Here is a 26273-nt window from a genome sequence, read left to right on the forward strand (position 1 = left end):
AAAGAAGCGGAAAAACTGGATTTTTGACGAATTTTTAAAGATTGGGGTCGAAAAGGAATCCAAAACCTTTAAAATAACTAGGGGGTCGTCTGAGATTTATTTGTTTTGTAGAATGTGTATTTATACTATAAGTTTAATGTCAGAAAATTTCAAGGCTCTAGCATGTCGTATCAACAAAGTTCAAAAAGCAAAATATAGAGAATTTTCTCAGCCTTTCAAAAATATTTTTTTTCAAAAGTGCGGGTAATTCTCCGTCAACTCACACAGCAGTTGCCCCGACCCCTCTTCGATTTGCGTGAAACTTTGTCCTAAGGAGTAACTTTTGTCCCTGATCACGAATCCGAGGTCCGTTTTTTGATATCTCGTGACGGAGGGGCGGTACGACCCCTTCCATTTTTGAAAATCTAATCTAACACAAACGCAGCCAGTCCGATGAAAGCATGCTGAAAAGTCTTGTGATTAGATTACGCCCCAAGCACTTTTCTTGACAATATTAATAATTGCAGTACATCCGAGAACACCCGAAAATGAATTGCAAAAATTAAAGCGGCCAGCCCTACTGCGTTGTGTTTACCGCAAAGAGGATTCTGTGAACGGATCACATTTCACAGAATCTACAGGGGAGGAAGGATGCGTGGACATACCGTACCAAACGCTCCGAAATAGTTGTGGTTGGGTGTGTAAGTGTAAATTTGGCAAATAATTATATTTAAAGGGGGGTTCGTGGAAATGGAGAAATGGGGATTGAGAAAATGGAAGATGGAGAAGGGGTAGGAAGGATATTTCATTTAATCAATAGTATATGATTTATATTGGTATGGTATGTATGAAAAAAAATCAGCAAAAAAAATATGGAAAGATCTCACCAAAATCTGGATATTTTAAATAGGCAGCTTCAATCTTCATTTTCCTGCAACCGGAATTGAACACAGCCTGACGGCGTGACGATCGTCACCTCCTCTAGGTTCTTGATAGTTTTCCGTCGACGAACCAAATCGAATAGATTCTGCTTCCATTTAGGGGCTGTTTAAGTGAATGGAAAGGCTCCGCAGGTTGCAAACAGCTTCTGGCTTTGCCGGAAGGGAATCTTCTCCGTTCCACCATACGAAAAAGTTCACGGAGAGATTCACTTTTGTCTTCAGCCACATGAAGATTATCTTGCAAATCTGAAACCACCGTGGAATTTTGTAAAAATTGGCCAAAAGATGTGAGAAATAACTTGATAAAAAAAAAATCGGAGAAAACGTCAAATTTACGACACCGAAAAAATTTTACGTCCCTACGACCCCTTCCATTTTTGAGCATACGAAAAAAGAGGTGTTTTTCAATAATTTGCAGCCTGAAACGGTGATGAGATAGAAATTTGGTGTCAAAGGGACAATTATGTAAAAATAAGACGCCCGATTTGATGGCGTACTCAGAATTCCGAAAAACGTATTTTTCATCGAAAAAAACACTAAAAAAGTTTTAAAAATTCTCCCATTTTCCGTTACTTGACTGTAAAAACATGGAACATGTCATTTTATGGGAAATTTAATGTACTTTTCGAATCTACATTGACCCAGAAGGGTCATTTTTTCGTTTAGAACAAAATTTTTCATTTTAAAATTTCGTGTTTTTTCTAATTTTCCAGGATTATTTTTTAGAGTGTAACAATGTTCTACAAAGTTGTAGAGCAGACAATTACAAAAATTTTGATATATAGACATAAGGGGTTTGCTTATAAACATCACGAGTTATCGCGATTTTACGCCAAAAAATGTTTTGAAAAAGTTGGTCGTCATCGATCATGGCCGTTCATGGTCACCCGCGACAGACACGGACGACGAAACAAAGAGAAACGTAAAAAGTAACTTTTTCAAAACATATGATATATGCATATGTGTGCCAACAAAATCAAAAGTGCATTAAATTTGATCTTTTTGGCCAGTAAGTGGCATACATTTGCGTGCTTACTCGTGGCGGCGCTGTTGCTGGTAAGTTTATAGCCTAAATAGTATTTTTGGAGCTTTAATCGAGCATCAAACTCTTCTCTTCATATGACGAAGATAGGTGTTTGATTGGAAAGGGTATATTTCCCCTACCAAGGGAAGGTTAAAAAAACTCTTTTCGTGACCCTTTTCCGTGTTTCACAACCTGATTGCAAAAAAGTAAAACTTTGTTGTAAATTATTCAGTAAACAGTACTTAAGGGGATGAATGAAAAAATATGTCGATGGTTTCCGCTGTTTTGAAGATTCCAAAATATCTGTTACACAAATCGTAGTGCAAAATACTCCGGTTGATGTGTACCGTTAAGCCTGAGAATAATTACTTATTAGCAAATTTGCTGAAAATTTCTCAAAAAAATCAAAGTAGTTATTTATATCGTAGAAATGATCGGCGTAGAACCTTTTTATTTAGTTAGGTATTGAATTCAATTGTCGATTAACTGTCGCAGTATCGACCAACCTTAAGGTAGTTGAAGTGCATTTTAAGGGTAATTTGTTTGCATTTTAGGTACGTAAAAATGTTAGGGAAATGCTAGTGTTGTAAATGAGTGATAGAAAAAACTATCATTTGATGATTCCTGCACCAAAACATCAGAGGGTATAGCGGCCGAGTTGCGAGTTCTGTGGCAAATTTTGTGGCTATGCTCTGTTGAGGGGGGATGATAGTAGCAGCCGCTGATAAGTTGCAAGATAACTGTATGTCGAAAAGGGCCACGAAGTTAATTTTTGAAAATTGATTTAAAAATCCATTTAAAATCCTTTGCGGTAGTACAAAGGGTCATAACCATTGCGGTTCATTGTACCGTAAAACGGGGTGACTTTGATAGCCGGGGTGACTTTGATAGGTTTGCGATTTTTCCGCAAAATGAAGAGTACAATTAAAATACGTAAGGAACGGTTTAGAAACATACTGACCGTGGTAGAGAAGTGTTCAAAGTATCTCAAGAAGAACTGTTTATAAAATTTTAACAAGTTTAAGTAGTTAGTTAACTATAGTTAAGAAAATGTTGATGAAAGTCATTATTTTAAACTTCTCAAAGTGTCATGATTTTCTCAATGAACATGATTTTTAATCGGAAAACGGAATGCATTTTCGGATTCTTTGGACAATTTTCCACTAGGAGAAGGTTAAATAAATTTGTAAATAATAAATAATATGTGTTTTTGAAACACCATTTAAAAAAAATCTCCAAATTTATAAGCAATTTCAGTAAAATAAATTTCATCTAAAATGTGAAAACTTGTGATTCGTGCTTCAAATTCTGTGAAAAATGCAAAATAAATCGATAATTTTATAAACAAAACCAGTTTTAACAAATTTTAGGCGAAATTTCGACTTTTTAGCAATTTTACCTTAAATTTATTTGTATTTTGCTTAAAAGCTTATACACTTAGTTAACTAAATATAAACATTGTTTTTTTTTTTTCTTAAAAACTATATCAGTGATGGTACATTTAGGGTACAAATAAAGTTTGAACATCTTAAATATGATTTTAACAAGAAAAACTATGACTATCAAAGTCACCCCGGAATTAAAACTAAGAATTTTTAACGTTACTATTTTTTTAAACATTATTGAAAAAACTTTTATTCCGAAATAGTGCATGGACTTTGTGTAGTCTACCCCAGTACATGTTTTAAAAATAATAATCTTGAGAAAAACCTCACATGTTGGAAAATATGCTAAAAACAAATTGAAATCCTATCAAAGTCACCCCGGTTTACGGTACTCAGAAAAATAAGCTTTATCGTTGTGAATATTACAAATTTAATCATATTGTTGCATCCAAAAAAAAAAACTCCTTCTGTTGGTGAAAGAAATTATGTTCGTGTTCTAGTTTACGATTTTTGGCACTTTGTTAGCAACTTTAAAAGAGCAAAAGGGCAAGAGATTTATTGTTTGAGAAATCACCGATTGTTATTGGACACTCAATAATATTTAAATCAAATGAATGTATTTACATAAATGAAAAAAAAAAATCTAAATAAATAAAGAAAGTTTAAAAAGCAAGAGAGTTGTCCAAATAAGTCTCTAAAAGTAGTAACAGTAGTAGTTAAAATTTGTATTGCGGATCGAGTCAGTCAGTCAAGTCAGTCAGTCCAAGTCCGGTTGTGTAAAGGCACGGTTCCAATATGTAGAATGATTCTAGTATAATGACTAAGACCAATACTTAGACTACGCACATTTCATCTAATAAATAAATGTGTTCTAAATCTTCGAATTCGACTCATTTAGAATCCATTATAGCCCCATTCCACTTTGCTTGTTCCTCCTTTCCCCCCCGGTTAGGCAAAACTCACCCATCCGGCGAGAACTCGAGATTGTACGCTCCGCCATAGTACTCGCAGGTGTTGCACGCGTTCGGCTGGTCGTTCCAGCTCTTCTTGGGCTCCAGCGAGCAGTAGATGGCCCGGTGGACGGCGTCCCCGTCGCCAAACCGCACCGGGAGGCCACTTTCGCGGCGCCGCAACCACGGGTGCAGCGTCATTTTGCTCGCTCGCCTGTTTTCCCCGTTCGACTTTCTCTCTCCGGGGCGAGGGAGGGTTTACTCTTGCGTGTAATTCGTTCACTGTTTTGCGCGGTTTGCAATCACCCCGGCCACCACTACACTTCCTGCATGAACGGAGAGAGACCGTTTTTTCCTTTGGCTGCAAATTTCACACTGCAAATTTGCTGGAAACAACTTAGAAATTGATCAACACTCCTGAACCTCCTTCTGGTTGGGAGGAAAATTTTTATTGACTTTTTTGACAGAGCCGTCACTTTTTCTTCCTGCTTGTCTCCGCCACGCTGAACCTTTTCCTTTCCTCCCCGGCAGGGCACAGACGCGTCAAAAATGAAGACTTTTTGGATTCCGGTTTGCTGATCACGGGTTCATCATCAGCAAATGGACACTTTTATTACAAAAAAAAAAACGATTGTAACGAAAGATTAACGCGCCTTCACGAGTTGAGCAAACTAGTTGAATTTACTTTTAATTTATCGCACCAAAGCCCAAAGCGATGCTGTTTTGTTGAAGTGTTGATCGATTCTGAAGCCGATGTTTTGATTTTGCACTCGCGGTTGGTGCGATGTCTTGACAGCTCGAAAAGGAGCAACATAATCAAGTTGCGCGACACAAGAGTGCAACACGCAACATATTTATCTAGCGAAACTTTTCATACGGTATGGAACCATGCTTGTTGCATGCATCTTGTACACACAAAATCTGGATAATACAGATCTGTGTTATGAATTATACAGCTTGACGATCAGCTTTAAGGCTAGTATGCAGATCGGAAGGAAAGGGGTCAAGAAATAGCTTCACGAACAGCAAAACAAAGGAGAGGGAGCGATTTCTTGGGGACTTTCTTCACCCTCTCTGACTTGCTTGCGCTGCCGCTGCTACCCATTTGATTTTTTTCTTGACCGGTTCCTTCCGAAGTGCGTATACCGCTTTACCTTTCAAAATCGTGTAGAGAATTCGGTTTCGACAACTGAAGGTGGCTGTTGAATTTTCTGTTGCGCGGCAAAGTGCTCTCGGCTGGATGTGGAAAATCATCCGATGGGTACGAGAGTCGTTGTCGAAAATGGCCAAGAGGAGAATCTTCTCAGCAATAAATAACAAGTTCAGCCCGCTGGTGGAGAACAACAACAATGGTTACCCAGCCGGGAAAGGAGGCGTTCCACCGGATGTAGTGGCCAAGAAACCAACACCTCTTGCGGTAAAGATTACAAGCTACGAGAGGCTGACTCCGTTTTGGATCAAAATGTTGTGTCTCTCCAAGGACCGTTTTGAAACCTCGCGGGCCCACTTGCGTACGAACAAAGTGGAGTTCTATACCGAAGCGCAGCGAGCGGCAACTTTGCGTCGTTGTTAGAGAACTTCCACCGGCTTCACCTGAATACGTCAAGAAAAATCTCAAAGAACCGTACAACCTGGATGCTGTGAAGGTGCACGTCATCAAGAGAAAATGAGAGTTCACCTCCTCAGAGGAAACCCCGTACATTGTTACGATCCCCAAGGGGTACACTAACCGTAAGCAGCTGAGTGAAACCAAGCGCTTAGAAGCATTTCACATCCGGGCGGTGGCCTACCGAAACAAGCGACCGAACGTGAGATTGAGATTGCAAGAACTGCTTGCAGCTGGGTCATGGAACCAGAAACTGTCACCGCAAGGCCAGGTACAATCCAGCTTTTTAAGCGAAAATGGTGTTCGAATGGTGAACGCCCGAAATGTCAAAATCACGCAGTGGTACCAACATTACGAAAAAAGTGTGCCATTGTATGACAGCCGCATTTTTTTTCTAATGTTGGTGCTACTGCGCGATTTTGACATTTCGGACGTTCAACATTCGAACGCCATCTTCGCTTAAAAAGCTGGATTGATTTTCAAACTAATTCAAACTCATCTCGTTGATTTTCAAACTAATTCTCGTTGAATTTTGATTTCAGATCGATCGTGCATCACGCATATTTGACAGACCAACGACTGAACACAGATTCTGTTTATTTCCGGTTATGGGCAAATTGTGTCAAATCTGTGTAGTCTGGATTTTGCGTGTATAGTTGTTTAACAATTTTTGACAATAGAGTTATCTACGTGCGCATGTATTGCGTGTACGTACACGAAAAAAAGTGAGGTTAAATTTTGTACCAGCCAGCAAAACAAATGGTGTGCTAGTGTGTGTGAGATCGGGCTTAGATAGCTCTATAGAGGTATCAATGTGCGCATGTATTGCCATTACGTACACGAAAAAGATTGAGGTTAAATTTTGTCCGGCCAGCAAAATCAAATGGTGCACTAGTGGGTGCACGCGAAACGTCATAAAGCTCTATAGAGAGAGCTATCTACGTGCGCATGTATTGCGTGTACGTACACTAAAAAGATTGAGGTTAAATTTTGTACCGCCCAGCAAAACAAATGGCGTGCTAGTGTGCGTGAGATCGGGCTTAGATAACTCTATTTGGCAAAAAGTTTCATGTCACGAAACGACATTTGGCGAAATGTCCCGCACCCGTTGCATGCACGCACGTCCAAAATCGCTCAGTTTTCGTCAAAATCGTACCTATAGTACTTTGATAGCCTGAAGCTTATTAGAGAAGGGGCATCTTAAAATACTGAAACTGGCACCACTACATGCTCATCAGTCAAAATAGCTTGCAGCACTGCAATTCCGTAGTAAAGCGGTATACGCACTTCGGAAGGAACCGGTCAAGAAAAAAATCAAATGGGCAGCAGCAGCAGCGCAAGCAAGTCAGAGAGGGTGAAAAAAAGCCCCAAGAAATCGCTCCCTCTCCTTTGTTCTGCTGTTCGTAAATCTGTTTCTTGACCCCTTTCCTTCCGATCTGCATACTAGCCTTAACAGTTCAATAGGGCGAATCTGCGTTTGTAAACAAGCAGTCTATCTCTATTACTCAAGTGACAGTTTACGTCAAGTAAGAGGAGGATAGACTGCTTGTTTACAAACGCAGATTCGCCCTATTGAATTGTTACTACGGAATTGTCAAAGTACCTGCCTGATTTTTTTCAGAATCTCTTTTGATCAGTCAATTGAACCAAAACAAACTGAGTTTAAACTTAGTTTAAACATAGTTTATGGTTGGTATAAATCTAAAATAAGATGTTGCGTTTGCAAAAATTTAAAAAAAATCCCACGAGTACCCGAAACTAACCATTTCGACGGTAACATTTCAAAAGGCATCATGTACATTTTGACACTTTCTGGGTTATTGTATATTCTGAAAGTACTTCTAATAAGCTACCTCTCCAACAAAAATGAGCAAAAGTTACTTCAGTAAAGTCTGTTTAATCATGATTTTAAATAAAGTAACATAAACAAAATCTCTGCCATCAGCAGTCCCTGTTTATATAGCCCTGTCAACCTGTCAAACAAAAGGCTACATAAACCTCGTGACGAAAAAAAAGCAACATGAAAAAAGCGCAATATACATTCGGCGAAGAAAAACGAATCATAACAAAGCGCCCCCCTCAGTGACAGCAGGGTGATACCGACGTTGGTGATTTTAAAAGAAGTTATGTTTGTTTTTCTCAAATAAAATTACGGAAATAATGTTTTATTGAATATGGATGATCAAGTATCAACAAAAGCAACGTTTTTCATCGTTTGTTATCATTACAACATCTTATTTTGCTTTTATATTAAAATGAGAATTGAAAATGGATGCTCAACATTCAAATGCTTTTTTCTCAAAACGCATGGTTTGTACATGATGCTTTTTGAAATGTTGGCATCGATTTTTGAGCGGCATTAACACGCAACGACATAATGAATTTACGAATCAAATCAAAATTTAAATTGAAAAAGAAAATTTATTTCTTTTTTCAATTTGTGTTTTGCACTTTTTCGAATGAAATATAAATCACCCAAATTACAATACTTCCCATCGATTAAACACCAACTGAAATTTCTTCTGGTCGATTGGTACCTCCGTTTGACAGTTCTCGTGCTTCGATTGGTACTTTTGTTTACTTTACTCAGAAATGAGTAAATGGGGCATCTGTCAAATTTGAGTGAATTCACGCAAAAAACGATACTTAATCCACCCTTAAGGATAGTACGCTGATCGGAAGGAAAAGGGTCAAGAAATGGCTTTACGAACAGCAGAACAAAGGAGAGGGAACGATTTCTTGGGGCTTTTCTTCACCCTCTCTGGCTTGCTTTCGCTGCCGCCGCTGCCCATTTGAAATTTTTCTTGACCGGTTTCTTCCGAAGTGCATAACTTACATTAGGTGGTTGGTGCCTTCCTCACATTTAAAGGGTGCTATCCAAAAAGCAAAAAGTGCGTAAATAACACTTAAGTGCTTATAACTTTTGAGAGGGTTGTCAGATCTTCAATGTTTTGGACGCGTTAGAAAGGTCTTTGGAATACCCATCCTGCGATAGGTCACATGAGAGATCCGGACAGCATTTTCATCAAAATATCTGAGATCCGGCCTCCAAAAAGTGCATAAATAACTCTGAAGTGCTTATGGCTTTTGATAGGGTTGTCAGATCTTCAATGTTTTGGACGCATTGGAAAGGTCTTTTGAATACCGAGGTTTCGGGCCTGAGCTGAAAAATCTGTATAAAGGAGAAAAGCGTGGAACTTAACCTCAAAGGTAAACAACCGAATGAATTTTTTTGACAGGTGTCAGTTCCGGGACTTAGCATTTAAAGTTATAATTTTGTTCCGGTTGTTCCGTTTCGCATGGACACAAACACGACCAGGAACACGGCAAGGACACGGCCACGGGAATGGCCAGGAACAGGCACCTACACGGCAAGTCACACGAAAACCGCCAGAAGCACGGGCAGGAGTCCGGAAAAGGACACGGCCTAGAGCACGGCCACGGGAACGACCAGGAACAGGCAACTACGTGGTCAGGTGCACGTACACGAACACGGCCAGAAGCACGGACAAGCACACGGGCACTAATACGGAAAAAACTCATATTATGACGTTTCGCGCAATCGGAAGCAAATTCAAATTAAAAAAATGCTGAGTCCCAATTTGACACCTATCAAACCACTCAAATGGCACTCACAAAATGAATACTGAGTTCTTTGAGTTCATTTGCTACGTCACGGTTTTCTTGCCTATAAAGGAGAAAATCGTGACGTCAGAAATGAATTCAAATCACTCAAAGTTCATTTTGTGAGTGACTTCCAACCTCGTCGCCATAGTTTGACAGCGCCTCGTTCCCAGGATTTCTGTGGAGAGAAAAGGAGGCGAATCAACTTTATGAAAATCATACCTGTCAAAATTCCTAACCTCAAAATTTTGTAGGCGAGATATTTTCCGGGCAATTTGTGGCAAGCGACTGCAGCAGATCCGGATTATCACTCAAATTTCGTAGAATTACACAAGGGAAGAATCGAGCCCAAACGTCTGTTGTCTGTGGTTTATTCATTTCTGAGCAGGTTCGGTTTTGACGAAAACTGAATGATTTCGAATGTGCGTGTGCAGCTTGCGTTGCGTCATTTCATAACACCCCCTTGTGTACTAAAATCAATTTGTCAAAAAAAAGCTCCGACTTGTCAACCGCCGCGAATGAGAGGCCCAGACAGAAAAAAAAGATGGCCAGCACAAACGAGGAGGAGGTCGCCGCGATGGAAGAAACAGGTATTTCGGTTGTTAATTTAACTTTTTGACGGTCTAAAAGATCACCATTCGATCGTTTACAGTGAGATGATAAAAAATCATGTGAAATTTCCTTCGGAAATGTGTTGTTACGCACGAAAAAGGCGTTTCCAAAAGTCGCGTTTTCGCCACTTTCGCTGGCCGCTCTTCCGCCATTAAATTTTGTCGTGTCGGCTGTTTTTTTCCTTCCTCTCCCTACTTTTTCTGCTGAGTTGACGCAACGATTGACAACCGTTGCCGTTGGTTTCGGTGTTTGGTTCCGCTTATCTCTAGTCCCGTTTATTTTTTTTACTTGTGATTTTACAGCTGCGGAAACTGGCCGCCGAAGTACGCGCTCCAGACGGAGTGGGGCCGCCGCGCCGGCTACGCCAACTCCCGCTGCAACCCGGTCGTCCCGGAGGACCAAGAAGCAGGAGGCAGCCGTGGAAGAGGTGCCCGAGGAGGAAGCGCCGCAGCCGGTTGTCGAGGATGTGAGTTTGAAAAGGGCGAATGACGAATTGTTGATAATTTATTGAATGATGATACGATAGCGAAAAGGGAAATCGCGGCGTTGTTCCGATTTCTCCTGAGAAGAATGGGAATCTGCTTCCGGGTTGAATCTCTTCGTCCACGATGACTTCGCAAGGGCCAACTGATCTTTCTTGATAGGAGAAGTGCTTACCGATAACAACATTCAGTAGAATTAATCAGGCTGTTTTTACAGGTCATTATGGTGGATTCAGACGAGCCGGACACGAAACAGGTGATGGAACAGCTGCAGGACCTAATCGTCCCAGTACAGGACAACCAGAGCAAGGAAGCGGACGAAAGCAGCTCCATCAATCTGTTTGAGGAATTCCAGGCGGACACGAACACCCAGCAGGACGAAAAGTCCTCCTCCGACAAGGAAGAACCGGTGGCTATCCCCAAGGAGTGTGAATTTATCGCGAATTTAGCCGCGGAAGAAGAGAACGCCAACAGTCTGCCATCGGTAGTGGACGAAAACTCTGCCTCGGTCAATGCGGTTCCCGAAGCGCAGCTGGACGAGGAGTACGTTTCGCCGGCGATCCCGGAACGTCCCACGTTGGACGCCGTCAACGGCGACAACACGGAGGACGTCACCGGAAGCAGCGACAACGCACTCGCCGAAAACGTCGCCAACGGGCTGAACGAGGACGATTCCAAAAACACCGACCTCGACGCGGAAATGGTCTCCGAAGATGAACTCCCCCAGCCGGAGCAACCTCAGGTGCACGATGCTGAGGAAGTGTCCGACGACGAGCTGCCCGGCCCAAAGCTGGCGGAACTACCCGCCGACGCCGAAGTTGTCTCCGAGGACGAGCTGCCGCACACAGCGGAAAAGGTCGCGCCCGAGCTGCCCAAGGACACCGACAACGTATCCGACGAGGAACTCCCGGCGGCGAAAGTCGATCTCCCCGCCGACACCGACAACGTCTCGGACGAAGAACTCCCCGCGGCGAAGAAAGCCGAACTGCCCAAGGACACCGACAACGTCTCAGACGAAGAACTCCCCGCGGCAAAAGTCGATCTCCCCGCGGACACCGACAACGTATCCGACGAGGAACTGCCCGCGGCCAAGAAAGCTGACCTCCCGGAAGATACCGACAACGTGTCCGACGAAGAGCTGCCCGCGGCCAAGGTGGACCTGCCAGCCGACACGGACAACGTGTCCGATGATGAGTTACCCGTGGCGAAGAAGGCGGAACTCCCCGCCGACACCGACAACGTTTCGGACGAGGAGCTCGAGTCGTCGAAGAAAACGGAGGATTCTTCCGTAGCGGAAACGCCGCAAATAGTGCAGGAAGTCCCGGCCGAACCCGACACCCAGCAGCCCGAAAAGGTCAAGTCGAGCGACACGGACAAGAAGGAGTCCTCGAAGCGAAAGTTGGAGAAGGAAGCCGACGCGCCGGCTGAGAAAACGGGCGAAGCGCCCGAGAAGAAGACAAAGGTTGATCCTCCCGTTGGTGAGTTCGGTGCGATTCTTCTTCCCAAGACCTACGTTCGAGATTTTGGTTTGCTTTTACAGAACCGGAGAAAAAGAAGCTGCCCGATTTGGACAAGTACTGGAAGGCGGTCAATGACGATTCAACCGATTTCACGGCATGGACGTACCTGCTGCAATACGTAGATCAAGAGGTGAGTTCAATACTGTACCTTAAAATTTTCTTATTTTCTAGGTTAGGACTTTAGACTTTTTGGGTTTCGAAATCGATTTGGCGAATGAGTTGCAACCTGCCAACTTCGATGTTGTGGCACTGCAGGAGGTCAGCGGTCCAATTCCAGAATCTTTCTGAGCGGCGACACGGACAAGATGCTGGGTGCCGGCTTTATCGTGAGAGGCACGATTGCGTGTTCGGTTTTACGGCGATCAGCGAGCGGATGTGCAAGTTAAGGATAAGAGGCCGTTTCTTCAACTACAGCATCATCAACGTGCATTGCCCCACGAAGATAAAAACGATGATGAGAACAGACGCTGAAGACGATCACACTTGACCACCAACAACCTCGGCCTCCCGTAGAATGGTGGTCAGAAGCACTTATTTTCCTCGCAAGGACATCCGTAAAGCCACCTGGACATCACCTGACCAACGGACGAAAACGCAAGACCACGTCCTAACCGACGACCGATTCTTCTCGGACGTCACCAAAGTACGCACCTATCACGATGCGAATATTGGCTCGGATCTCTGCCTAGTTGGAGTTGAAATGCGCGCAAAGCTGTTTCCGTTCAACACCGCGCGCTGTAGAACGTCACACTGAGTCACTAGTCAAAACGATTGGTTCCACGACGAGTACCAACGGATTACCGCCTAGAAGAAGGCAGCTTACGATAAGAAGCTTCACAAAACGACGAGTAATCGGCAGGTCACAGTCTTGAAGCTCAAACAGCGCTAGCAGGACGACCAGGATTGCGCAGAAATGGAGCTAACGAATCGCGTAAATTTTACGAGAAGGTGAACCGGTCCCGCAAAGGCTTCATGCCGCGAGCTGACGCTACATCGGACAAAATATTAAGTCTCCGACTAATCCTCGAGAAATGGCTTGAGTACAACGTGCCCACGCATCACAGTTTTATCGCTTTCAAGGCGACCTGATACAGCCAACGCGCCTAGCGAGTTCGTGTACTTGGGATCGCTGGTAATCGCCGGCAACGGCACCAGCAAAGAGATCCGGACTCGTATTTTTGCTGGTAATCGTGCTTACTTTGGATTACGGAAGACCTCCACATCGGATCGAGTGCCACGCCACACGAAGCTGACGATGTACAGAACACTGATTAGACCGGTAGTCCTCTATGGCAACGAGACCTGGACGGTGCGGCAGGAAGACGAACGTGGAGTCTTCCAACGGAAGGTGCTGAGTGCAGATGTCTGACGGAGTATGGCGAAGACGCATGAATCGTAGGACGAGCTTTGGGGAGGAGGAGAAGGATGAACCACGAGCTAGAACAATTACAATTGTATACGGCGAGCCGAACACGTCGCAAGAATGCCTGATAGGTCAGATTCACGCCAGCCAAACTAGAACATCTAGAAGACTTATTGATTCTAACCCAAGCAATATTTTATTCTTAACTCACGACCGTTTCGTTGCCGTCGCCTCCGACTAACAACTCTATTCCTCTCTCTCGACAGAGCGACATCGAGGCGGCCCGTGAGGCGTACGACGCGTTCCTCGCGCACTACCCGTACTGTTACGGCTACTGGCGCAAGTACGCCGACTACGAAAAGCGCAAGGGCAGCAAACGCAAGTGCGAGGAGGTAAGTGGCGAACAAATTCATTAAGTATTTTCACTATCCCGTTTTTTTATCCCCTTCCACCTTCGGTGGCGCGTCGTCTACGTCGGCGTCGTCGTTGAGCTCGAGCGGCGTCTCTTGATGCGACTCGACTGTGACTCTGTAAGGGTTTTTTTGCGGGCACCACAAACACACCACCACTCATCAGGGCACGCAATTTCAGCGCAAAAGGATCACTTCTGGCTTGTGTTTTACTTTTCATGTGTTGTTAGGTTGCCCGGCCGTGGGAGCGTTGGCTTTGGCGAAGCGATACTCGCCCGATGTTACGAACTGTGATGTGGGGCGAGTACGGCTCGTGAGGTCAACGCGCTTCAGCCTGGGCGACTTTATTATCAAACGTATTGTGATTTATCAGAAAGTTGTTGCCAAGAATATACAGATCGGGCGCTAAGATCTACTGAAAATCATCTGGATTCGAAAGAAATGTATCATTTTTGGTAGCTTTCATGACGGTCGCTCGAGGAGCTATTACACTACAGCAAACAAACAAACAAACTCGCAAACAAGGCAAAATGTATTCAGGCTGACGACAAAGCAGGCAAACTGTCAAAAACTGCGAGTTTGTTTGTTTGTTTGCCGTAGTGTAATAGCTCCTTTATAAATCTATGTCATTCCATTACCAGCGTTGCGTTTTTGCTTGAAAAATGTACGAAACGATAGGGATTAGGCTTAGGTTACGCGAACGGTGCGATTTCAACTAACTTGTGACTGCTAACAACCAGAATAGGTTCAACACTCAAACTAAACCCCTTTTCAATAACAAATTTATATTTTTGGTGATTATTTGTGAATTGGAGATTTCACAGCAAAGCAGACTTACGCTGCTTTGCTTGTATCATTTTTGAAAATACCATTAGTCTCGTGTACTATATTTTAACCATTTGCTGACTCAGGTTATGCTCTCGCAACGGTTGCAGTAAGTATGGCAAGCAATGAAATGAATGAAATTCGTTTGAAATGTAATTTTATGCGTAGGATTAAGAAACCGCTAACCCTAATCGAAACATTTAACCTCCCACTTTGCAGAATTTAGGTGGACTGCACAATTTCTACGCCAGGCTTCTCCGGATAACCTAATTTTGCTGCTCTGCTTCGCAAATTTCCACCTTGTCTACCCTTACCTGTGCACTCTCCAATTCCGCTGTGGATCGCCCACACTTTCCAGATCTTCGGTGTTCGGCGCACCGGATCCGGCAGGTTCTCCTTTCTTCTCCATACATTGTTCTCACGTGTTCGGCCGTAGTTTCTAAACCGCAATTTCGGCTGAAAATGTATCCTTAAAATCAATTCAAATCACGATACATCTCTGCGGTATACTTCTGACGGTATGCCTGGCCATTAGGGTGTCCAAAATAATGCGTGCCCCGCATATTGAAGCCGCTCGTCTCTAGCGCGACATTGAAACAGAGGCAAGAGATCCCATCGCCTTGCCGAAGCCCCCCAAGTGAAGTGAACGAGTCCGATTCCGCACCCGATATCTTCACACAGCACCGAGTCCCACCCATCGTCATCTTGATCAGTCTGGTCAGCGTTCCGGGAAAGCCGTTCTCGTCCATGATTTCCCAAAGCTCTTCGCGATCGACTGAGCCGTACGCGGCTTTGAAGTCGATGAATAGGTGGTGCGTGGGAACTTGGTACTCGCGACACTTTTGGAGGATTTGTCGCACAGTGAAGATTTGGTCAGTTGTTGATCTCCCCATGACGAATCCGGCTTGATAACTTCCAACAAATCCTTCCGCTATTGGCGATAGGCGGCTGAAGAGGATCTGGAAGAACACATTGTAGGCCGCGTTGAGGATTGTGATGGCAGATGGCACGGTTGTTCTCACAATCTAACTTGTCCCTCTTCTTGTAGATCGGGCATATTAGGGTACGTTATCCATTAGTGGACCCCTTTCCTATAGTGGACCCTCTGAAGGGTTTTTGATGAAAAATTCAATAAAATCACAATTTCAAGCGTGTTTTTGTCTACAAATTTTTTATTTGGCATGTTCAGCATCATTTAAAACAATGTTGGCTGACATTGACGTGTCCTTTCAGCCAAAATAAGTGTTTTGAGTTCGACATCTGAAATCAGCCATGGCCACTAGCATTTTCACAACAAAACTGCATTTATATTTTATGATTGAATTAACTATCCAATCATTTTTTGACTGATTATTCAACTTCAGCAGGTCGAAATAATGTAAGTTTAAGTAACTTTACTAAATTAAAACGAAGAACTGCTCATTTACGAGCAAAAATTAGGGGGTCCAATATAGGACAACGAAAATCCAAACTTTTCCAAAAGTGGACCCCTGTTAATTTAACTTACAAAAATAAAGAAAACTGTGTATTTAAGCAAAGTTTCTCTTAAACATACAATGAATGCTTGTTGTAATCAACTTAAACGCATATTTTTTCAATTATGAGTATAAATATAGCTGTTTTTATGTTAAAAGTACCAATATGCTGAAGCCGAAAGAATTTATAATTAATCAAAACTTTAGTTAATGGTACTTAACTAAACCATCATAGTTGCAGTTTGAAATGATATTTTATAATAATAAATCAATAACAAAACAATATTTTTCAATAAACATGCGTGGTTTTATCAGCAACTGTAAACAAAACTATTGTTTAGTTTCGGTCAATCATTTATGTAATTAATATGGAAAAAAATGCATCAAAATTACTTTTTTAAATTATTTGTATGATTACAGTGGTTTTTGAAACGTTTTCTCTGATCTTTTTCGGAAATAAATGTGTTTAAATGTCTGTTAGGTTTTTTGTTGTTTAAAGCCAAATTTGTTTACAAACATATTTGTTCATGATGAAAAGTGAGCAAAATCCAACTTTTATTCATTATATCTATGATTAGACCTACACCATGCATCAAAACATCAAATATCAGTTAAATTTGGTATAAAATAACAGTTTGCCTATAGTGGACCCGGGTCCACAATCGGATTATGGACCCGGGTCCACTATAGGAAAAGGGGGTCCATAACAGGCAATAAAAACTTTTTTTTCAAATGGCTATTTTTCTGCTCGAAAACAAAAAACTGATGAAACAAATACTCAAAATTGTTCAAAACACTCCAGATTCCATTATTTTGTACAAAGGGTTATGAAAAAGTGCTTAAAATATTGAAAATTTGTGAAAAATGTGCTTCGGCTCTACTACGGGGTCCACTAATGGTTAAAATACCCTACTCCCACTTTCTACTCCCCCGATAGCTCAATGTTAATTGGCGCCATGTAAAGGTTTACAATTAATAATATTCTGCCAGAATTTTTAGGAATTATACCTAAAAACCAGCAAAAAACCAAAGGTAAAGTGCTGAGTCGGGCGGAGAAGAATACACCTAGTTGTCAGTGTCAGCCACTTGCGAACTGTCAGTGAGAGCCGCGTTCAAATTTGTTACTGTTCTTATTTGGTTAGAGCATTATTATATTTGAAGGAAAATAAATTTAAAAAAGTTTTTAAATTTGCAAATGTTTTTTCGGACTGAGACAATTAATTTAATACAAAAGAGGCTAAAAAAATTACTTTAACTTTAATGACCCTTGCCGACATTACATAAAAAAAATATTTTCATTATTTTTTATTTAACTTTCATGATTTCCAGTCCTACCCTCGTCTCGGCACCGAAGAGGACCTAATAAAAATAAGTTATGAATAAAAAAAAATAATAGAGGAGAAAGTTGCATCACATGAGTCATGCACGATCTTGAGCACTATTCTGAAATGTGCTGCAAGAAAATTTGTATTGTCAAGAAGGGCAGATGACGACTGACTGGAAATTTAAAATTTAAATAGGAAAACAAATTATCTTGCACAAAAAAAACAAAAACAAGAAAATGAATAAGAATTAGAAGACATCTTCGCTTCTCCCTTACAGGTAAGGGCCGGTATGCTCTTCAAAAGATACAGCTTTACGAACGGCAGAACAAAAGAGAGGAAAAGTTTTCTTGGGGCTTTTCTGCGCACCCCCTCTGGCTTGCTTTCGCTACCGCTGCCACTATGGGGTTTCAGGCGGCCATAAATCGAAAAACCGACATAATCTAATTATTTTTTTGGTATTTTTTTTTCGAAAATAAACATTCTAACTAAGAAAAATCCGGAGTTTGAAAGTTGTAGGATCAAAATTCACTGAATTGCAGACCTTCAAAGGCGAAAATGGTAAGAAAAAACATGTTTTTTGACAAAAAAATGATTATTTTTCATAGTTGTACTGTGTAGCTGTTTATGTATTTTTTCCTGCATCATTATATATATTCAGAAAGGTAATTGATTCAACTTTTCAATAACATTTTTCAAAACACACTTTTACACGCTAAAAAAATAATAAAAAATCAAAAAATGATGGATTATTCAAAATTTAGTTTTTTCAACTTTGTTAATGGAGTACTTTTTTGTGTGCATTTGTGCGATCTGAAAATTTTGCAGCCTAAAATTTGAACCATGTCCTAACTTGTTCTAATTTCAAAGTGCACTTATGTGCACTTTTTGAGTTATGCCATTTTGAATATTTTGATTCATGCAGGAAAATTCATGATTTCGCGTATACGCTTGGTTAAAAGCATATTATTTTACCTGCAGAGGAAGAAATAATGTACCTACTATGCATGTTTTGAAATTGATTTGATATTCATGACTTTGTTGGTACTGAGGTACGTTTATTAAAATTAGAAATTCATTCAAAGAGAGGTGGGTCGGTGGGTCTCGTGGCGCAGGGGTAGCGGCTTCGGCTGCCGATCCCGATGATGCTATGAGACGCGGGTTCGATTCCCGCCTTATCCACTGAGCTTCTATCGGATGGTGAAGTAAAACGTCGGTCCCGGTTTCTCCTGTCTCGTCAGAGGCGCTGGAGCAGAAATCCCACGTTAGAGGAAAGCCATGCCCCGGGGGGCGTAGTGCCAATAGTTTCGTTTTTTTTTTCAAAGAGAGGTGGATTTTAACTCAAGAAGAAGGGGAGGGAGATTGAACGTAAATCAGAAACTTTAACATAGCATAAACCGCCATTCCGTGCATCAAATAGACAGAGCAAGAATATTAAAATTCACCACTTTAATGCATGTGGCCTCAAATATATGAAAAAATCGAAAATTAAACTTTTTTTTGGAAGAATATCAAAATTCATTTGTTTTCATTATACTAAGTACAAACAACACAAAAAAGTCACAAAAAAGCAAAAAAATATTTTTGGCCGCTCGCTTATATGGAAATACCCCATGGTGCGCTGCTGCCCATTTTAAATTTTTCTTGACCGGTTTCTTCCGAAGTGCATACCTTACATAAAGTGGAAACATGAAATTTCGTCATATTTCAAATATGTTTAAACAGGTCCAACTGAAACTGATTACTACTGCAGAAAAAAATAATTAAAATTGATTTCAGGCTATTATAAAATAGAAAGCTACTAGTTTTTTGAAATATATATCAGGGTGTACCTGATGTTTCGGGTCATTTTTGAAGGAAAGGACATAAACTTTGAAAAATATTTGCAACGGCCTCAATTAAAGTACTAAAAGTATTCAAAAGTTACAGATTGTGTCAATTAAAACAACTGTGTGTGCACGCATCCTTCCTCCTCTGTATACACACCTAATTTTGTTTACTGAAATTCAGTAAAGTTTTACGGAATTTTCATCTACTGAAATTTCAGTAAACGATTCAGTAATTAAGATTTTACTAAATTCTCAGTTAACTGATATTTGTCACTTTGACAGATGATTTACTGAAATTTCAGTAAAATGGTTGTCAAAACAACTGAAATTTCAGCAAAAGAAACGTCAAATTATTTTGCTGAAAATTCAGTAATTTTCTTGTGGCAGTTTGACAGATCATTTGCTGACGATTCAGCAATCGTTGGTGGTATTTCAGTTATCAAAATTTGATTTTTCTTGTAATTGAAAATGTTTCCAGTACTGTTATTTATACATTTATTTCATCATTCGAGCATCGAGGCATAATAACAATATTAACATTTTTCTTACCTTGGTTTCTAAAGATCACGATAAAAAATAAAAATAAAAACACAACATATTTGAAAGAGGATTTTCTCTCGGCAGCATCCAAACAAGTCATAAGTGACATCTCAGTTTGACAGATATGCAGTTACTGATTTTTCAGCAATGTTTTTGTTAATTACCGAATTTCAGCAAAAGTGATAATTACTGAATCGCATTCAGTTAATTATTTTACTGAAATGGCAATCCAAAATTTGCTGTGTAGATTCTGTGAGATGTGATCCTTTCACAGAATGCTCTCTCCTGTTAATGCAACGCAGTAGGCCTGGCCGCTTTAATTATGGAACTCGAGAATGTTCGAATGTACTAAAATCATTGATATTGAAAAAAAATGGGGCGTAATCTACAACATGTTCTTCCAGAATGCTTTCTTCGGACTGGCTGCGCTCAGAGTTTTTTACGTTTTTTGTTGAATATCTCAGGACTGAACTGTAGATGACTACTACAGGTGGGGAGTAAGATAGCCGCATGAGTTCAGCCCATTTAGCCGGTCGAAAGACCAAGTTCAATCTTTTTCACTTACAGCGTTGTCTAGCGATTTGTTTACTGTTCATTTTCGAATGGCGTCCCGGTTGTACAGGTTTTTGGGTTTAGTGGGCATTACTGTTTCTGAATATACGACTTCGACTTACTAGTTTAGCGCGTTACCATCGCAGAAGCCCCGATACATGCGATCACATTACAGTATTCATCGACATCGATAGCGTTCAAATCTACGGGAAGAAGCCCAAATGTTATAACTTTTGCTCAGTGGCCAGGCCCACTTCACAGTTTTTATCAATGATTTTAGTCATTGATTCAAGAGAACATTCATTATTCCGAACAAACAATCAAATTTTTCCGTGCGCTTGTTGTAAGCAATCAACGCTTTTTTTCAAACAAGTTCTTTGTAAATGTAACGTGATTTCACTAAAAAATGATACTTGATAAACTCACCAAAATAACGGAACCTCGCCTCGAGCATCGGAGTGGTTTGTATGGTACCCATGAATTACTTATTGGATCTTATGGTCAAAACTCATTTTAACTTTCAGGATGCAGCCAACGAGCATCGACGCGAGAGAGAGAGAGAGACAAAACCAGATCGAGAGACGCAAATAATCACCATTAATGTTTTCTTCTTTACCTACAAACTAGCGTTCAGGGTTTAGCTTTGACATGTAAATTATTACCGATGAAATGTGTTAGTTAGGAATGTTAGGGAACACACACGCGCGTGCACAGGTGTTGCAGGTCTCTCCGTTCTTAAAAAAAAAACCATTCGCTAAAACCAATTATCAGACACTCGTTTGCTCAGAGCCTCTCTATGTAAGTGCCATGCGATATGTCGAATATAATACAACGGAAATTCCGTTTTCCGCCATCTGGATCTTTGTCTGCTCTTTTTCTGTGTGTGCGGCCACGCCACGCCCTTCTCCGCAGGTTTTTGAGCGCGGTCTGCGAGCGATCCCGCTGTCGGTGGACCTGTGGATCCACTACCTGGGCCACGTCAAGACGAACAACGCCGACGACGAGACGGCGATCCGGTCGCAGTTTGAGCGTGCGCTGGCCGCCTGCGGGCTGGAGTTCCGCTCGGACAAGCTGTGGGAGGCGTACATCAAGTGGGAGAACGAGGGCAAGCGCGTCGACAAGGTGGTGGCGCTGTATGATCGTTTGCTGGCTACGCCGACCCAGGGTTACGCGAACCACTTTGACCAGTGAGTTGATGTTTGAGGGGTTGGTGCGATCGTTGATTTTATCCTGTTTCGTTACAGCTTCAAGGAGGTGGTCAACAACAACGGTCCGGTGCACACGCTGGTCAGCAAGGAGGAGTTCCTGGAGCTGCGTGCGTACGTCCGCGAGTCCGCTCGGAAGCGCAAGGAAGATCGTGACAAGAAGGAAAAGGATCGCAAGGACAAGCACGATGACCACAAGTCGTCCAAGTCCAAGTCGGACAAGTCTGCTGATAAGCGGGACAAGAGTCAGGAACCGCAGGAAGCTGCCAAGGAATCTAAGGAAGTGAAAGAGTTGGAAGTGAAGATTAAGGAGGAGCCTATGGACACGGATGAGCTGAAGGCGAAGGAGGATGAGAAGGAGAATGCCAAGCCTGCGGAGCAGGACAAGACCGAAGAGAAGATGGAGGTCGAGGCAGAGCCGGAGAAGGAAGCTGACGATCACGTCAACAGTCCCGAGGAAGCGGATTCCATCAAGGATAAGATCATTTCTCGGCGCAAGAAGGTTCACAAAGCGACCGTGGCTGCGGTCACCGCTCGATGGACCTACGAGGAGGGCATCAAACGGCCATATTTCCACGTGAAGCCGCTGGAGCGCTGCCAGCTGAAGAACTGGAAGGAGTATCTGGACTTTGAGATCGAGCAAGGTGACGAGAAGCGCGTGCTGGTGCTGTTCGAGCGGTGCTTGATCGCGTGTGCTCTTTACGATGACTTTTGGCTCAAGTTGATCCGTTATCTGGACGGTCGCGCCGAACACCAGCCGGAAATGATCCCACGCATTCGCGATGGCTACGAACGCGCATGCACGATCCATCATCCGGACAAGCCGAGTCTACACCTGATGTGGTCGGCGTTCGAAGAATCCCAGGATAACATTCCCAAAGCGGCGGAGATATTGGCCAACTTGGAAAAGGTTTGCCCCAACCTGATGCAGATCGCGTACCGCCGGATAAATCTGGAACGACGACGCGGCGATCACGACAAGTGCGTCCAGCTGTATCAAACGTATCTGGCGCAAGCCAAGAGCAAAACCATCGCCGGCAACATTGCCATCAAGTACGCACGGTTCCTCAACAAGATCAAGAAAGACCTCGACCAAGCCCACACAGTGCTTAAGACGTACCTGGAGAAGGACCCGTCAAACACTCGCGTCGCACTTCAGCTCATCGATCTGGCCCTGCAGCGCGACTCCGTCGACGAAAAGGAGATCGTCGAAATAATGGACACATTCATGACCCGCGAAGGCATCGAACCGGACCAGAAGGTGCTGTTCGCCCAGCGAAAGGTCGAATTCCTGGAGGACTTTGGCAGCACGGCCAAGGGACTGCAGGAGGCCCAGAAGGCGCTGCAGGCCATCATGGCCAAGGCGAACGAAGTCAAGAAGAAGAGGTAAGCTTCGATCTCGAGAAGAATGTCTTCTCCCGACCTGTGTAAATAAATCGTTTCGCTTGTCCTCTTTCCAGGGAACAATCTCCGCCGAAAAAGGCGTCCAAGGAGTCCAGCTCGAGCGCCGCGGCCGGAACGTCTGCGAGTAGCTACGCCGCGGGCAGCTACAGCTACGCTGCTAACCCTTCGTCCTACTACGGAACGGCAGCGTCCGGGTACCAGTACGGCGACAGCTCCTCGTACGGGTACAGCACCTGGAACCAGCAATATTCGCAGTCCGGCTACGGAAACTACGGCCAGTGGAGCGGCTACGGAAGTTACTATTGAGCGACGACGGGCACATTCTTTTAATCTACCGATTACGTTACGTGTGTAGGATGCAACCACTATAATGCTGTTTTATAGTAGCGAGAGTTACGCACTTGTGGGGACGATAAACTAGCTCTTAATCGTATAAGTTGGGTAAACTAAACTATGATCCGTTTCAACTCTAGGGACTTACTTTTGACTAAATGTATGCACAGTACAATGTGTTGAATCCTGAACAATCCACTAAGTTTGGTTTGCGTGTGGAGCACACAAATTGAAATAAAAATACACTTACTTTACTTGCTTTAGAAGAAACCATTTAATTTGCTCATGTTTTTATTATCCCAAAACAAGATGTGACCATCTCAAAAGCAGAACAAATAAAGCTAAAATTCTAATACAAAAAAAACACCTCAACGCTCAATCGAGTCCATCGGCACGATGTTACAGCCCAACAATCCCCGACCGGACCACGTCTTGGGCGTCAGCACCAAATCGACCATCTTCCCGTCCCGGCGAACTCGCACCGGAACCGACTTGTTCTCGCAGCTCTTCACCACCACCGCGATCTGCGACAAATCCCGGAAGTTGCCCGCATTGACCGTTCCAAACTCGACTATTTCATCGCGCAACGCAATTCCCGCGTCCTGCGCCGGCGACCCTTCGCTGACCACGTTCACCTTGGCGATCGGTTTAACGGGCGCCGCCGGACGACGTTGGCTTCCACTGGCGCTGTCAATGTCCATGGCCTGCAGCTTGGTGGAGGCGAGGTTTTCCTGCTGCTGAGCGGCCGTTTCCGCGTGAACCGTGTGCAGCCCTTGCTCGATGAGCTTCATGAGCGATTTGAGGTCATTCTGCAGGCAAATGATCTGGTGCCGTGCGCCGCGCACCTGGTAGACGTCGATGTCGTTGCGCGGGAAGCCGGCGGCGTCCACCAGCGAGTCGGTCATTCCGACGCGGTTCTAGAAAGGGGAAAGAGGGAATGACGCTGCGAAATTTGAAACTTAAATCGATGGTGTGTACTCACGGCCTCCAGAATCTTTCCCTGCTCGCTTATTTTGTGCTCGATAGATTCTTTTTGCTTGATGAGTTCTAGGACTTGGTCCCGAGATGTTGTAGAGGGAACAACCATGATTTAGGAATCGATTTTTTTGTCCAAATTCTTCCCAAAATTCACTGCCTCAAGCAAAGCTTACTGAAAATTTTGCAAATAAACAATATTGTTTGACGTTACCGATGTTATGTTGCATCGGATCATGCTACATTCTAGCAGGCTGCAACATGTTTTCGTGCAAGGCGTTGCAATACATACACGCTCAAAGGAAATGTAGTCAAACAAAAACTGAAAAAAAAAACTCCAGAAATGTAATTCCAACAAGAGAAAATAAAACCAAACCACAGAGTACAATCAAAATCAGAAGAACCCCTCAAAAATGGTTCTATCTACCCTTTATCTGTCAACGCAAGGTAAACAAACCCTTTTTGAGGAATACCTGTGGGAATACTTCAACCCTTTTTCAAGTTTACCGGTGGTAAACCTTTTGCAAAAGGTTAAGAGCGAGTCCACGAACAGGCCATATATAAGGCTTGGTGTAAGATCTTAAGGCTAGTACGCAGATCGAAAGAAAAGGGGTCAAGAAACAGCTTTACGAGCAGCAGAACAAAGGAGAGGGAGCGATTTCTTGGGGCTTTTCTTCACCCTCTCTGGCTTGCTTTCACTGTCGCTGCTGCCCATTTGAAATTTTCCTTGACCGGTTCCTTCCGAAGTGCGTATACCGCTTTAGGGGAAATTCTCGTACGTTTGGCAGGTTAAGCACTCGCTCCTAACTCCATCCAATTTGCTGATTTTCACTATTTAAACAACTAATTTTGCAAAACTTTCGATAGAAACTTGCTTGCTCACTTCTTATTGAGCTATTTATCACTTGATTTCAGTTGAAAACGCGTTTAATTAGCTTTAATTGAATGACAAAGTTCTGACCTGCCAACATTAGAGGCATGCTGGAATTAGATGCTGTTCCCCTAGTTCCGAAGTATCTGGATTTTTTTTTGATCAATGTTTAGTATTTAAACATTTTTTATTTAGCCTTAAGCAACACAAACATGCCATGATGTTTAAAGCTGAGCAGTTCTCTACGGAATCGATCTTTTTTCTTTGACAGCTGTCCATATATCGACGGTAACATTTCAAAAGGCATCATGTACATTTTGACACTTTCTGGGTTATTGCATATTCTAAAAGTACTCCTAATAAGCTACCTCTCCACCAAAAATGAGCAAAAGTTACTTCAGTAAAGTCTGTTTAATCATGATTTTAAATAAAGTAACATAAACAAAATCTCTGCCATCAGCAGTCCCTGTTTATATAGCCCTGTCAACCTGTCAAACAAAAGACTAAATGAACCTCGTGACGAAAAAAAAGCAACATGAACAAAGCGCCATGTACATTCGGCGAAGAAAACGAATCATAACAAAGCGTCCCAATGACAGCAGGGTGATATAGACGTTAGTGATTTCAAAAGAAGTTATGTTTGTTTTTCTCAAATAAAATTACGGAAATAATGTTTTATTGAATTTGGATGATCAAGTATCAATAAAAGCAACGTTTTTCATCGTTTGTTATCATTAGAACATCTTATTTTGCTTTTATATTAAAATGGGAATTGAAAATGGATGCTCAACATTCAAATGCGTTTTTCTCAACACGCATGGTTTGTACATGATGCTTTTTGAAATGTTGGCGTCGATATGTATACAAAAATGTTGTATGAAAATTCGAAAATCTGTATCTTTTGAAGGAATTTTTTGATCGATTGGTGTCTTCAGCAAAGTTGTAGGTATGGATATGGACTACACTGGAAAAAAAATTACACGCGGTAAAAAAAATGTAATTTTCTATTTAATTTTTTGTCACTAAAACTTGATTTGCAAAAAAAC

At 42.4% G+C, this 26273-nt stretch overlaps 3 protein-coding genes across 3 annotated transcripts in view; 1 reads left to right on the top strand and 2 right to left on the bottom strand.

Annotated features, from left to right (window-relative positions):
- Positions 1-5048, bottom strand: part of LOC6037949 (DDB1- and CUL4-associated factor 10 homolog) — a 45498-nt gene extending 40450 nt beyond the window's left edge. Inside the window, 1 exon segment of the mRNA XM_038266829.1 lies at positions 4293-5048. Coding sequence (XP_038122757.1) covers positions 4293-4480 — 188 coding nt within the window. The 5' untranslated portion in view covers positions 4481-5048.
- Positions 5049-10002: 4954 nt separating this feature from the next.
- Positions 10003-23651, top strand: LOC6037951 (pre-mRNA-processing factor 39). Its single transcript, XM_038249114.1, has 8 exons — positions 10003-10099; positions 10424-10587; positions 10821-12081; positions 12144-12253; positions 13753-13878; positions 21352-21626; positions 21684-23030; positions 23105-23651. Exons 1-8 carry the CDS (start codon positions 10054-10056, stop codon positions 23352-23354), a joined length of 3579 nt encoding a protein of 1192 aa, XP_038105042.1. The 5' UTR covers positions 10003-10053; the 3' UTR covers positions 23355-23651.
- Positions 23637-24566, bottom strand: LOC6037953 (26S proteasome non-ATPase regulatory subunit 9). The gene is made up of 2 exons (XM_001847752.2): positions 24364-24566; positions 23637-24298 (listed from the first exon to the last, which is right to left on the bottom strand). Exons 1-2 carry the CDS (start codon positions 24466-24468, stop codon positions 23750-23752), a joined length of 654 nt encoding a protein of 217 aa, XP_001847804.1. The 5' UTR covers positions 24469-24566; the 3' UTR covers positions 23637-23749.
- Positions 24567-26273: the final 1707 nt, after the last annotated feature.

Source organism: Culex quinquefasciatus, chromosome 1 (assembly GCF_015732765.1).
Source record: "Culex quinquefasciatus strain JHB chromosome 1, VPISU_Cqui_1.0_pri_paternal, whole genome shotgun sequence".
Classification (NCBI taxonomy): Eukaryota; Metazoa; Arthropoda; class Insecta; order Diptera; family Culicidae; genus Culex; species Culex quinquefasciatus.